We start from the raw sequence: 14,634 nt of genomic DNA, 5'->3' as shown, positions 1-14,634 counted from the left end.
TCCTTTAGTCCAGTTCCTTTCAGTCCAGCTCAACAAAGTCTCATTGGCTTGTTACAAAAAACATGTCGGGGAAATGATAAATCCTTAAAAATGTAGTTCTGAAAAGAACAAGAAGCATTGATCCAAAATGATAAAGATACAAAAATCTGTGTATCATTTCATATTTTATATGTTTCAGCAGCTAAATGAGAATCTGAGTCGTCCAGTGAGTTTGTATCTGCATCTCTGCTGTTTGTTTTCCACTTTCACATACAAATATAATTAAACTTCATCCATCAAATAAAACTATTTATTACAGATGATCCACATAAAAACCTGACTTAACAATAAGTTTACTCCAACCCTTTAGAATCAGCAGCTCCTCAATGAGCCAGCAGGTGTCGCTCTTGGTTTACTTCGATGTAAGTAAAACACACGGGCTCATTCCACTGAGGAGAAAAATGTTTTTTTATGTAAACCTGCAGTTTAATGTCACATCATCAACTTTATTAACATTCCAGAAACATAAGATTTAATTTGACCTTTCTACAGGAATCATTGTGTCGTATGTGCACGACAACATGTTGTGTGCACGTGTGTAATTAATGAACTATTTGCATGTGTGTTAATTACATAAATGTCCAATGAATAAGTTGCATGGATCAGATTCAGGATCCTGGTGAAGTTTTCCTGTTTTATAATTCATACGTCAGTCTGGGACACCCCCCCCCCCCAAACCTTGTCCTCCTTCTCCTTCCTCCCCTCATCCCTCTCTCTCTCTGTCCTTCACCACTCTGAGCTCCAGACCTCAGAGCATCACAGATGAAATCAGGACAGTTGCACCCACACTGATGCGGATTCATCTCGGCCTGTGAGACCTGGTGTGAGATCAGATTTAGGGTCTTTACATCACCATGATGGTGAGACAGGTGCTGCAGCTGTCTGTCCTGCTGGTGGGAGTCTGCACGGCCCACCAGGTCCTGCCGGCGGAGGAGGCCTCCGTGTCAGCGGAGGCAGGTGAGGTCCCCCAGCTCCAGCTGAGGATGCTCTCGCTGGGCCTTGCTCACCTGCTGCACGGGGTGGAGGAGAACGCCGGGCAGCTGGAGCGCCAGGGGGAGCAGGTGGCGGCCGAGCTGGACGGGGTCACCAGGAGCGTGGAGACGCTTCATAAGCAGAGTTTACAGGCGGGACGGACTCACAGGCAGGTGAGGAAGAGTCACACTCTACTGAGGAAATACAACTTTCAACTTTACCCTGTTTTCTGAATCACAGGCCCAGAAATATTTGGGATCTGCTTCAGAGTTTGAAATGATTCTGCTGGTTTGAATGATGCTCAGCTGCAGCTTGCTTTTCTAAATGTGTTGGATTCCACAGAAAAATAAAGACACTTACATTTAAATATGTAGGTAAACAGCAAATTAAGGATCAAACGTTAAGTTTTGAAAGGAGACGGCTTCGTAGTTTGAAAGAGGGACCCTTTACAAAGTGAGGACAATTTAAAATGACTGAAGGGATAAAATCACGTGAAGATACCGTGGTGACTATTATCCTGAATAATGTGTGATGTTCTGTCCTTGAGGCGAGGAAGGACCTGCAGATCCTGAGTGCTCGTGGGGACAGACTGTGGAGGACGGTCAAAGAGCTGCAGAAGCTGCTGGAGGATCTGGAGACGGAGCAGAGGACGTCGCAGCACCGGCTGGACCGGGTCCTCCGGAGAGTCCACGGCCTGACCGAGCCGGGGTCACGGGGTCAGGCTCAGCTCGACGTCAGCTCAATGAAGGTGAACAAAGAAAAGAAAACAGAACTAAACCTCTGAAAATCGATGTGTTGAAACAAGTTGGAAGTGGAGAATTGTTTCAAAATAACTGTGTAGCTGTCGCATTAAAACTTCCCTTCACTGGAACTGGGGGGAGGATGTCCACATACGTGTGACCATGAGTGGACTTCTTGTTGACTACTTGTCTGATTGTGTTGCAGGTTGTTGTGGACAAACAGACCCGACGTCTGGCCGGTCTGACCTCAGTGGTTTCAGCCAGAGACAAACTGATCGACAGACGCCTGCAGCGCATTGAACATCTGGAGAAACACGTCCGTAACCTCAGGGTGAGACTCTTCATTCTCTTTAGACGTGAAGCTCTTAATCCACGAAGAAGAAGAAAGAAGTAGTTAATCAATAAGACTCAATGAGTCACTGGAGTATTCCACGTGAAGGCTCTCCACAGAACTAACGTATTTGCATAAGAAATATGTGGCAACACTGGACGCGTCGGGTGCCTTTTGCAATTTGTGGACACATTAAATTCTCATGATGTGCACAACTGACGTACCCGGATGTCTGATTAAAGACTGAAAGTGATAGTGTTCGGAAACTTTATTCATATTCATATTTACAGTAGAGATTTATTTTGCACATTTTATCCAAAACAAAGCAATGAAGTGCATTTAACACACACATATATATGTGTGTGTGTGTGTGTGTGTGTTTTAGGCGTCTGACGGCGTCCCTGCAGCACTGAGGCCAGACTCTGACTCCGACTGTGTCTGATGAGCAGCTGCATCAACACAGACGCTGGAAACAAGTCCTCCCACCAGCAGCAGAGAAAATGATTTGGTGAAATTGACTCAATGAACATCTGACGCTCACAGAATCCAATTTAGATAAACACACACATTTGACTTTCCAACACAACGATCCGATTACAAAAGAGAAAAAGCTTCAATGTAGGTTGAGCCTCTGTTTTCTAAAGAGTTCAGATAATCACACTTGTTGTCGAGTCGTCGTGTTGTGGCTCTGACTTCAACAATATTGTGGCTCGACGACGAAGTCAGAGAAACCTTCACTCCGCAAAACACAGTCACACAATCACACAATCGAATCAAGGAGGAATTTACAAACTGCCACCTTTCAGGCTTTTTCACTCAATCAAATGTTAAAATCATCTTACGACCAGTTTTCCTTTCACACGTGCACGACGCAGCCGGAGGTTTTCTGCACAGTGTTGTTCTGGTGCGAGCTCACGTACATGTTTAGTGAACTGATAACTGTGAGTGATTTGGTGCAGATCCAGTGAACTGAAGTGTTGTTTCATAAGGAATGAGCTCTGCTTAGTGCTGTGGTACATGTGCACATGTCTTCAACCTGCTCATTAGGGGACGAAGTGTACAAGCTCCAGAGTCGTGACCTTATATAATCGGAGATGTTTGGTTTCTTTGTTGGGCTCTCGCCTCTAAGTTCTGAACCTCGAACCCAGGCGGAGCCATTTCCTCCCTGCAGAGATCCTGTAAATAACAGAACATCTAATCCGAGCCTCACAGCTGCCTCTCGGGCCAAATGTGCCAGAGGTTCAGGTTTGAACCCTGGAGGACCGAGCTGATATCTCATGGCCTCAAGTCACCGTGTTGACGGCCGACTCGCAGGCAGCCTGTCCCCTCCGGTGTTCCCAAACAAACCTCGACAGCTTGAACTCTGGCCCAGTTAGAGGACGAGAGACAAAGAGAGGAAGAGAGGGTGAGACACGGAGACACATGGTTACCACAAAGGAGCAAGAGAGTAAACTACCAAAACGGAAAGGAACTAAAAGAGGGAAGACAAATGAAAACAACAGAACAGGAACATGGTGCACATTTAATACACATCATCACCAAACAGGTGGCCGAGCTGCAGCAGCACCTCCTAGAGGTCAGAGGGAGAAACTTACTCTTTCATTTCATTTTGTTTTATCATTTCATTTTGTATTTTATGTTTTGTCTCAGTCCAAAGAGGCTGAGAACCATTAATCTCATTATATCTAAAACCTGAACCCTTAACTACGGCTGTTGAAGCAAGTACTATTGTATTTGTGTTGTATTTTAATAAATGTATTTAGTTTCATTGCAACACTAGTTCAAGTTCAGTTTACAGAATAAATAAAATTTCCTGTTACTCACCTCATTTTCTTACATTTCTCTTTTTCCTCTTCTCAACACAATAATTAAATTCCATACAAAACAAGTAGGTATAGATAATAACATGTGCTGCTCAACATCTACTAAATAATCAACATCGTCATCATAGCAAACATTATTCATGTTATCGTTTCAAACTTACTTTAAAATCATGGTTCAATAATATAATCATACTGATAATAAACCTAAAATGTTTAAAAGGTTAAATGAAGATGGAAAACGTATAAAATACAATTTCAATTGAAATAACACAAAACAAAATGGATATAAATAATAAATTAAATTAAAAAAAAATCCTTTTCCCACCTTCCAACTTCAACAAGTGTGACTCAGGTTCACTGGAATAATACGTCAGGTGGAGGGAGAGAGAGAGAGAGAGAGAGAGAGAGAGAGAAAGAGGAAGTGGTGAGGATGCTGTCGCTTCATCTCACAGACATCAGATCAGAGTTTTCACATCACAGCTCAGGACCACATGTTTTCAGGTAAGAGCCTCACACGTCATCTTTCTTTGTTCAGGGACGATGGAGCCAACGTTTCACTTCTGCTGCAGCTTCAGTTTCTGCTCGGCCTCATGACCGTGATACGACGACCTCTGGGTCTTGTGTGTGAGGCTCGGGAGGAAGAGGAGCTGATGATGGTATCACAGGAGGAAACCAGCTCCACTTCCCTTCACCTCAGTCACAGACACAGCAATGTCGCTCGAGGGGTTTTGGTGGTTTTGCATGTATGCAAACGAGCTGCTGTGTGCGTGTGTGAAGGTTTATTGAAATACACAGTGTTTGTATTTCATATACTCAACTCACCCCTGTACTAACTCCTACTGTCAACTTTCTTTGTTTATTAAACTTTACGCTCATGTTGGAGGCTGTAGATTGTTTTCCTGTTGACTTCTATAGTTCAACTCTGGCATTACCACACGATAGTACTACTATAATATTAAATGTTAAAGTGAAAGACTGGGGACTATAGTTCTCGGGTTGAACCTCCACACGGACACATCGTTCATGGTTCCTCGAGGATGAATCCTTTGACCTGAACTCTGGACGTCCTGCTGAAATGATCCAGAGGTTCTGGATGTGAAACGCAAACGTCCGAATCAGTTGCTCTGGACGTTTTCTGAACTTTTCCTGCAGCGCTGAGTTAAATTAGCAGAAAATGGACGTGTTGATGATACTGTATATACTGTGCATACTGTATATACTGTGCATACTGTATATACTGTGCATAATGTGCATATTGTATATACTGTACATACTGTATATACTGTGCATACTATACATACTGTATATACTGTGCATACTGTACATACTGTGCATACTGTATATACTGTGCATACTGTATATACTGTATATACTGTGCATACTGTGCATACTGTATATACTGTAAATACTGTGTATACTGTACATGCATGTGTCATTTGAAGCAGAAAACTCAGAAGTGCATTTCATTCTAGCAAGAGTTAACACGTTGTCATGAATACTTCAAAAAGTGAAGAACCAAAGTATAAATTACTGTCAGGGAAGGAGCCGCACACTGGTTCTGTTTTTTGATTCCCGAGATCAATGTTGTGAAAAACAATTGCTCATTAAATATACAGTGTTAAAGTAGATACAACTAGAACACTTCCTATTTCTGTTTTTGTGTTTGGTTCATTGTTAATTAGCAATCGGATTTATTTTCAGTTTTACCGATCTAAGGACATTACCTCGTCGTGGTGACTGTAAAGCTGAGTGTATGATATAATCAGTTTAAGCACGCAGAGCACAAACTTACTTTCAAATATCTAATCCAACATGTTTTCACCCTGGCTGTACCGTTATGTCACTCTGTGTTTTCAATACGTAAAGCTCTGCAGAGAAAACCTGAATTAACCTGAGAGAGACTCTGTATTTAAATATAATCAACACCGTTCACAATCATTAATGAGTCTAAAAAAAAAAAAGGAAACAATCTTCGGCCAGTTTCTTCATCTCTGCGGCGTCAAACCTGAAGAACTGCACGTCTTTGAGAAACGTTCCCATCGCAGCGCTTGTGCAACACTTTCATTCTGCATGAGTCACAGCACGTTACCACATCCTGCGGCAGCGCTGAAAATAAACACGGCTGGTCTGAGCTTGACTTCGGAGGGTTCACTCAAGACGCTGAAGTGTGTTCTTCCAAATTATTTTTTATTATTAACAGACAGTTCCTGCTCCTCTGTGGATATGTTGCATAAGAGACGCGTGAGGGATTTAATGACATCTAGCTGTGAGGTTGCAGATTGCACCCCTCCCCTCACACCTCCAAACATGCAGGGCCCCCCCCCCCCCCGTTCAGACCTGGACCCAGTCTCCTCCGCGTACTGTTATAAAACAGGCGGATTTCATACGTCATGATTTTCTGATCCTTCTTAATTGGGATCAGAGGTTGCTGTGATGGATTCTGGGGTTAAAGACTCGCACAAACACTGGAGGTCTCTCAGATCTGCAGCTCACACAGTCAGGTCTGCACCAGGGATTTGAAACAAGTTTTGAGGTTTTCTGGGAGAAGAAGAGATTTTCTTTAAGCCCCGAGACGCTAATGCAACTTGAGTAATCGCTGGTAGTCGTGCAGTTTTTCACCAGCTGACGCGTGCTTTGCATTGACATTCATGCAAATGTCCCACACCGTGTGAGTGCTCTTCTCTGCGCCTCACCTACAGGAGCCGTGCACCTGGAAAATGCAGTTTCTGTAAAAGTCCGTCCAAGGTAAATCGCTTCACTCGTCGTGGATGGAGGAGAAAAGGAAGTCACATCACATCACGGGTCACAGAGCTTCCCTCTAATCAACTTCTCTCTCTCTGTTTAATAGATGTCAACTGCAAACACCAAACGACTGGGAGGAGGAACCAAAACCTCCAAAGTGTCAAAGGTGAGTGGACGTCGTTTTTTCATTGTCATGTTTTTTTTTACCTGAGGAAGAAAAAGGGAAGAACTGAAACATGACACTGTCACAATAACAACAGGTTTCACTTTGTATGACTGGAATCACAAAAACTAACAAGGTCAAGATTTACAACAATCATTTTCCTAACCCTGTTTTACTTTGCAGTGCTTTATGCTTAGATCCAACTTATTATTATCATCATTATTATTAACTTAATTTGATGTTATAATGAGGAGTTTTTATTCTTTTATTTAACCCAGTACGTAAACCAGCTTCCCTCAGATTAAGCTTCCCTCTGTGGGAAATTAAGGTTTGAAGGATGGATTTCAGTTTCAATAAATCTCAAATCAATGAGAAAGACTTTAACTATAGTGAAATATTCTTCGTTGTTAAATGTGGAGTTGGTTGAGAGACATTTTCAATTTGACCAAATAAACAAAATGTTATTTTGTCAAATTTACGTTAAGCTCCTCACTCTGTCACACTTTCTTTATATAAATTCTATTCTCCGCTTAAAATCAAAACGCTAACTTGATTGAGTGACACAGTGTCATCGCAGGTCATAAACAAAAATATCATCAGATTGAAATGTCAATGATGTGAAGATCTTTTTTTAAAAGTCTGTCTTTCTTCTCTCAGCCCACGGCAGCCATCTTGAAAGAAGCCATCCAGCTGGGTATCAGTTATGCAGTTGGAAACCTCAGCTCCAAACCAGACAGAGATGTTCTCATGCAGGATTTCTCTGTGGTGGAGAGCGTCTTCCTGCCCAGGTACACGCTCACTCGAGCTCCTCTCAGTTTCCACATAATGCACTGAGAGGCTCAGTTCACTAACAGTGAAAAAAAAAAAAGTGATTTACAGCGTGTCACTGCTTTCATGGGAACTTCTCCAGCCCATCAAACTCTTGCAAAGTATATTAAACTTTACATTACTACAGTTTACCTTGAAGAAATATGTCCCCTGTATTCATATTTCTAATAAAACATCTTTGGGAGGTGCACAACCTGAATATTTGTTATTTAGACAGAAAACACAGGACCCTGAAAGTAAAGCATCACAAAATGTAGTTTTTCCTACCGTGACCTGTCCGAATGTTAAAAGAGCTGCAGCATGAAGCATGAAGCTGTTGTATTATAGCATATAATGACTTTTTTTCTCACAATAATAACAATGAATTGTTTGTTCTGTAGCGAGGGCAGCAACCTGACTCCAGCACATCACTTCCCAGATTTCCGTCTGAAGACGTACGCCCCTCTGGCCTTCCGCTACTTCCGAGAGCTGTTTGGAATCAAACCGGACGACTACCTGGTGAGAGACTCGCAAATATATCAAATCACGTCCTCATCATTCTGATTCGGCACAAAGTGGTGGAGGATGAGTCGTTTGACAGCGTGGCCTCGTTGTGACTTTCAGTACTCCATCTGTAACGAGCCTCTGATCGAGCTCACCAACCCCGGAGCGAGCAGCTCCTGGTTCTACCTCACCAGTGATGACGAGTTCATCATTAAGACGGTGCAGCACAAGGAGGCCGAGTTCCTGCAGAAGCTGCTGCCTGGTTACTACATGGTGAGCTGCACACAGGAAAACAGAACAGACATCATGTGATCAATAAGATAAACTGGTTAAACTGGTCACAGTTTAAATCGTTGTCATAGTTTGGATTTATCTCGTGAAGATCCTTTCATGGACCAACGAGAACATCTTGACGATAAACCCTCTAAATATGTCAAGAACTCAGTTTCTCTGTTCGCCTTTTGTTATTTCAGAATCTGGACCAGAATCCGAGGACGTTGCTGCCCAAGTTCTACGGTCTGTACTGCATCCAGTGCGGCGGGGTCACCGTCCGCATGGTGGTGATGAACAACGTGCTGCCGCGAGTCATGAAGATGCATTACAAGTACGACCTGAAGGGGTCCTCGTACAAACGCCGCGCCTCACGCAAGGAGCGCGCCAAGACCTCGCCCACGTTCAAGGACCTGGACTTCCACGAGATGCACGAGGGCCTGCACTTCGACACCGACACATACAACGCCCTGATGAAGACTCTGCAGAGGGACTGTCGGGTGTGTTCACGTAAACGTCGTATATTATACTAGGGCAGTTAGTAACTTCAACGTAGAGGGGAAGGCCTGTGCAACAAACTGTAATTATAATATTAAAGATAATTTAATCGCACCAGTAAAATCTGGGAAGCTACAGTCAGAAGCTTAGACACCTCATGACTCAATATATTTTATTTTTAAGATAAAAAAACTGAGAAAAACGTCGGAAACTAAATTCTCCTTGGTTTTCACCCCGCCGCCCCCCCCCCTCGATAACGTTATGTAACTATGACGATCCCCCTTCGGTTCAGGCCGGAGCTGTTATGATGACCTCATTAGCGGCCGCCTGTTACTTGATTAGCTTGAAACAATAGCGGCCACTTGATGGAGGATTAAGCTCCAGCAAAGCGAAGCACCTGACTGGTGTGTTTAATCCGAGCAGCTGGACCCGTCTGGGAGTCATGTGCTCGTATGGGGCCTCAGTGTGTGTGTGTGTGTGTGTGTGTGTGTGTGTGTGTGTGTGTGTGTGTGTGTGTGTGTGTGTGTGTGTGTGTGTGAGTGAGTGAGTTAGGTAACAGGGGAAAAGTGAGACCTCTTTGTTTACAGTTACAGTAAACATGTTAATGATTTAGTTAGATAACTAGTGATTAAACTGATGGTTTCACTGGAAATATTACATTTAGGTTCTATTTTTGAGATAAACGATTTATGATATCTCCTGGTAAAACACCAAGAAGATGACAGAAAACCCCCAAATAACATTTATACTGAACATTCTCCTCTTTCATATGAAGGTCAGAGGTCATGGATGCAAAGCTGTGTCCCAGTTCTGCTGCAGGACAATGGGCTTCATATGAAAATAGACTCTCGTAATGAATTTTATCAGGACTTTAATCTTCCTGTGTCTCACTTCAACCTCTGCACTTTGATTTTTTAATGTTGGTTCCTCTCTCTGGGTTTCTGCCCCTCAGGTGTTGGAGAGCTTTAAGATCATGGACTACAGTCTCCTGCTGGGGATCCATGTTCTGGACCGGAAGCCGATGACCAGAGGAAGTCGCTGTGACAGCAGGAGAGGACAGAAGGTCCTGTACTCCACCGCCCTGGAGTCCATCCAGGGGAACGTCAAGGACCCTGAGCCTGTGGCCGATGACGACACGTGAGGAAACTTTTATGATATGTGGAAACACAGTTGAGTCATTTTGCTGCTTGATTTTTGTTTTTTATTCAGTGTGGAAAAGGAAAACAAAGACGTTTACTGTTAAAGTGTGTTTGAGGTCTGACTGTGTTTCACACACAGGAATTACTAATCTACTGATACAACAGTTTGACAGGTTTACATGGGTTTAATTTATTTCACTAAAGTGTGAGAAGTAAAAAACATAATTCTGGTTTATTATTAAAAATATATTTTTTTCCCAGATTGGGCGGAATTCCTGCCAAACACAAGGATGAGAACCTGCTCATCTTTTTAGGAATCATTGACATCCTTCAGTCCTACAGGTGAATAAACCACACACACAATATTTTTGGGTGATATATTTAAAAAACAGTATCTGAGTTATTATTGTGATTAAACTTGGTACAAACTGATATTTGCAGGTTCATTAAGAAGGTGGAACACTCCTGGAAATCCCTGGTGCATGATGGGGTATGTAATGTACACCCTCTACACGTCATGTATCTGTTCATGTGTGTGTGTGTGTGGACATTTATCTGACTCATCTCTCTGGGTCTTTCAGGACACGGTGTCAGTTCACAGGCCCAGTTTTTATGCAGATCGATTTCTGAAGTTCATGGGCTCGACCGTGTTCAAGAAGATCCATCGTAAGTCGTTCAGCCGTCACACTGTCACCGCTGCATCCTGCAGAGGACATTTGACTCCAATGCTCTGTTCCCTCGTCTCTCAGCTCTAAGAGGAGCGTCGTCCAAGAGGAAGAGGAGTTCCCTGAATGCAGCGAAGTCGGCGTCTCAAGAGTTTCTGTCCCCACAGAAGGAGGAGAGGCAGCAGGAGAAGAAAGCGCAGAGCTTGGACAACCTGGATGGAAACTGTGAGATTTTAAAGCTTTGAACCAACATGTACAACACCTCGTTTCAGGGGCAGACCTGATCTCTCTGCTCCTCAATTTGATTCAGTGATTGATGAAGTGCCTGTTGCAACAGTTTACAGTTCCTCCAAACAACCAGACCTTCTGCAGAGATCCGTCGTCTCCTTTGAGCCCAGTCGAGGCCTCGAAGAGGATCCAGAAAACAGGTTGTGTATGTGTTCAGTTCTCAGATCTGAGACGAGTTTAATTATCATTCAACATAAAGTCTGAAACCAGTTATAGAGAAAGTACTCAGAAAGTTTAAATACATTAACCAAATGTACTCAAGTAGTTGTACTTCTTTAACTTTTCTGTTGAATAAAAGTAATATTTGTCCATGTGAAGTTATATCCATCAGTATTTCTGTGTTGCAGTGAAGACAGACGAGACTCCAGTGCAACCATCGCTCTGGACGATCCTCTCCAGTCCCTCAGCAGAAGCCAGTCAGACTCCGAGCTCGACGTCTACTTAGTATGAAGTATTTTATTTTATCAACAAAATAATAATGAGGCTGGTTTTATTCTACGTTTATCTCACTGTCAATGTTTGTTCCTTTGTTTAGAATCATCTAATTTTCCCACCAAGTAAAATACAAAATATCCCCGTTTGTTTTCTTCATGATAAGAACTCTGCTGGTCAGTTATTATCATCTCGTCATCATCTCTTGTTTTATTGTCTGATTTTCTGCAGGTTAATCTTAAATATTCTGCCTTAAAAACACTTTAAATATGTGAAATATATTATATCCAAAGTCTTAAATACTTTTAGGTTGGTGTTATTTATCTTAACGTCCACGTAACTGACTTGGACGTTACATACAGAAAGCCTGTCTGGACCTCAGTGCTCGTCGGAAAGCAGCTACTTACTGCTTTCCCAGCATGCACCGTTCTCTCATGGTGGTGGTAGAAGTGTTTGGGTCCCACTGGCCTCCCGTGACGTCCGTGACTCAAACCTCCTCGAGTTCCTTCTCTGCAGCACTTCTCTTACATAACCTCAAAATCCTGATTCAGGCTTACACAGAGCTGTTCCTCAGCGCACATTAAGCAGCTCCACTCGGTGGGACGCCTCCAGACGTCGGAGTTCATAATCTCTAAGCCTCTGACAGAAAACAGGGGGATTCATGAATTATACTGAGGGTGAAAAGGAAGTGTGGGCTTTGTATTTATCTGCCGGCCTCGTACTTGTCGTGTAACCTTTAAGCCTGCAGCGTTTGTTCGTTATTATTCTTATCAGAGACTGTAAATAAAGATGGACGACACGTCTCCACCTCCTCCTGTTATCCCAAAGTAAACGCTGCCATGTTGTGACGTCAATTCAAGTCAGTCTTCACCGTTGTGATCGGGCGTGTTGAGTCACCTAAGGGTGAAAATGACATCTTTATTTTCCAGTGAGTGACCAGCTCCCTGCTCCTGTGACCTTTGACCTCTGCAGTCCTGCGGCATCAAGACACCAGGACGTCAGTAATGTGACGTGACGACAGACGGTAACATGTTCACGTCAGAGTCTCCGCTGTGCCTCTGTGACATCACGAATCAAACGTGTGTCAGAATCACACGGTTTAATACGAACATGTATGTGTGTGTGTGTGTGTGTGTGTATCAGGATCATTGAGTTTTAATGTAAAACACTATCAAGCTGCTGCTTCTTCTCTTTTTCTACTTTGCTGCTAATTTAACAAACGAGAAATGAGTTTCAGTTCTTCCTCTACTCTTTGATGTTTGATCCTTTTGACTTTGTAAATGTTCATATTGAAACTCCTCAGTGGCTGGATCCCTGAGGGGAGAAACGCAATCCTCTAATTATAAAGTCACACGTTACAGAAAAGAATATTTCACTGCTTTTATTTCACAATCATATATTTATATAGAGATGTGAGAGCGGAGATCTTTCTGGTTTCAGGTGTTTAAATGAAAAGAACCAGTTAATTTCTCAAGATGACTTCAATCATCATTTAAAAATCATTTCAATCTTTTTCAAATGTGTATATTTATCTCAGTTTCTTATGACAACGAATATTTGTAGTATTTCATGTTATTAGGGTGTAAATTCACAGATGCTTAGTAAATAAATAATTTTTATTTTCATGAATTTTGTCAAAGTGCCTTAGAAAGTTTAAAAAATGTGAAGCTTGGTGTGATTTACTGGCCTTTAACTGTATTATAGCAATATATTGTGAAATAAATTCATATTTAATTTCCTTGCATCCTTGACATTTGTAATTATTTCTAATCATCTACAATTATGCAAAACATCATCACAATATATTAAATTTCAAGAACACACAACGATAGATTCTGAGCATACGACATTTTTTTATTCTATAAAATGTTATTGGCCCAAAACTATTAAAATGTTTCCATTTATAATACTAAATGTTCTATAATATAGAATAACCATGTTCAATAAAATGTTTTCTACTGAGAAAATATTCACAATAAGACAGAATCACATTCACGTCAAATGTCGTTTTAAATTTAGACACATGGGGGCGCTGCAATGATACAGTCATGCACTGTACAGGGGGATAGAAGATGGTGATGGGAAGTTTTGTTTTTGTATATGTATTTATATATTTGTTTATATATATATATATATATATTGTAGAAAGTTTATGAAATTAAGTTTGAAGAGTGACTGCACCTTCTTTCCTGATATTTTAAAATTGTTTCATAAAATATGGATCTGATTGCTTAAACTTCATATTTTTGAATTGTCTGTTAATTGTCTGTGTCTTTGTTCACACGCTGATGAATCACTGAGTGTGAAGCTGCAGGTTAACAGGATTTATATTCATCTGATTTAGATGAAAACATCAGCCAGAGGTGGAAATTCATTTAAAGTGCATGAATTCACTCTCACCTGTCAAGTGGTATTTGGCATTTTAGTTGAAACTCATACTTTAGATTTAACAACACTGCTGAAAACAAACATTATGTGTCTTTATCCCCGAAGAACGTGTTCAGGGATTACATGTATGTGATTCTTTTCTCGTCCGTCATGTTTCAGCAGATCTCCTCTTCTTAAATCCGTCAGATGACACGATGGATGTTGAGAGGATTGAACCTGACTTTCATTCCGACAACAACAAATGTTAAAGAGTTAACAGCTTTTGACGAGCTTTACTGTTTCCCAACGTCAGCGGTGCCCGAGGGTCTTAACCTGAGCAGGTTCAACCAGTCACACAACAATCAGAATCCCAGTCCTGCTGCTGAGTGAGCAGGTGAACGAGCGCGGGAGCTGGAAACCGTGTGGTCACAGAACACTGATGTCACCTTCAGGTGTGTTGGTGTTACAGGTGATAAACACACGAAGAGATTCACATTCACGCAAACATTTAGTTTCCAGATGTTTTACATGTGACACATTTCATTAAACCAACATATACTTGAGTTTTCCTCCTGGGATATTTGTTATTTGTTAATATAAATTAAGTTTCAGTTGTATATGTTCACAAATCACAATATATTTAATCTCAAGGCACTTCTTCTTCACATGTGACACGTATGTGCACATGTGTGGTTTATTACTATCGTTAATTATCACTATCATCATTCATCACACTTATTACATGTGTTTTATATTGTTCATTTATAAAGTAGGGCGGCCAAACAAAGAAAAATCACAGGACAGCTATTACGAACATGATATACAAGTCTCATCATACGTCATTTATAACAGGA

The 14,634-nt window shown here is 41.7% G+C and overlaps 2 protein-coding genes across 5 annotated transcripts; both read left to right on the top strand.

The window, feature by feature from the left end:
- Positions 1–760: 760 nt before the first annotated feature.
- Positions 761–3,906, top strand: LOC109640902 (angiopoietin-related protein 3-like). The gene is made up of 4 exons (XM_020105130.2): positions 761–1,184; positions 1,559–1,759; positions 1,957–2,082; positions 2,468–3,906. Exons 1-4 carry the CDS (start codon positions 894–896, stop codon positions 2,522–2,524), a joined length of 675 nt encoding a protein of 224 aa, XP_019960689.2. The 5' UTR covers positions 761–893; the 3' UTR covers positions 2,525–3,906.
- A 396-nt stretch (positions 3,907–4,302) lies between these two features.
- Positions 4,303–13,155, top strand: pip5k1ba (phosphatidylinositol-4-phosphate 5-kinase, type I, beta a). Of its 4 annotated transcripts, none has more exons than XM_069513138.1 (14): positions 4,303–4,406; positions 6,754–6,813; positions 7,468–7,598; positions 8,019–8,136; positions 8,242–8,394; positions 8,595–8,891; positions 9,842–10,026; positions 10,290–10,370; positions 10,470–10,518; positions 10,610–10,694; positions 10,778–10,918; positions 11,031–11,126; positions 11,329–11,425; positions 12,343–13,155. In XM_069513138.1, the coding sequence occupies exons 2-14, from the start codon at positions 6,754–6,756 to the stop codon at positions 12,347–12,349; spliced, it is 1,500 nt and encodes a 499-aa protein (XP_069369239.1). In that variant the 5' UTR covers positions 4,303–4,406; the 3' UTR covers positions 12,350–13,155. The 4 variants fall into 4 exon arrangements, with proteins under 4 accessions (XP_069369239.1, XP_019960688.1, XP_069369240.1 ...); XM_020105129.2 differs by having other exon boundaries at positions 4,307–4,406; positions 11,031–11,121; XM_069513139.1 differs by lacking the exon at positions 4,303–4,406 and adding an exon at positions 5,082–6,650 and having other exon boundaries at positions 11,031–11,121.
- The last annotated feature ends 1,479 nt before the right edge of the window (positions 13,156–14,634 follow it).

This window comes from Paralichthys olivaceus, chromosome 18 (genome assembly GCF_024713975.1).
Source record: "Paralichthys olivaceus isolate ysfri-2021 chromosome 18, ASM2471397v2, whole genome shotgun sequence".
NCBI classification, from domain to species: domain Eukaryota; kingdom Metazoa; phylum Chordata; class Actinopteri; order Pleuronectiformes; family Paralichthyidae; genus Paralichthys; species Paralichthys olivaceus.
Note: the sequence above shows the minus strand (reverse complement) of the source record. Positions and strands in the feature narration are given on the sequence as shown.

Bases quoted from the DNA above. Each gene is read 5' to 3' on its own strand.
- LOC109640902 (XM_020105130.2), top strand. From the start codon at position 894: ATGATGGTGAGACAGGTGCTGCAGCTGTCTGTCCTGCTGGTGGGAGTC. The intron at 1,185-1,558 runs GTGAGGAAGAGT...TCTGTCCTTGAG, and splicing joins CGGGACGGACTCACAGGCAG to GCGAGGAAGGACCTGCAGAT. The intron at 2,083-2,467 runs GTGAGACTCTTC...TGTGTGTTTTAG, and splicing joins AACACGTCCGTAACCTCAGG to GCGTCTGACGGCGTCCCTGC.
- pip5k1ba (XM_069513138.1), top strand. From the start codon at position 6,754: ATGTCAACTGCAAACACCAAACGACTGGGAGGAGGAACCAAAACCTCC. The intron at 6,814-7,467 runs GTGAGTGGACGT...TTCTTCTCTCAG, and splicing joins AAACCTCCAAAGTGTCAAAG to CCCACGGCAGCCATCTTGAA. The intron at 10,027-10,289 runs GTGAGGAAACTT...TTTTTTTCCCAG, and splicing joins CCTGTGGCCGATGACGACAC to ATTGGGCGGAATTCCTGCCA.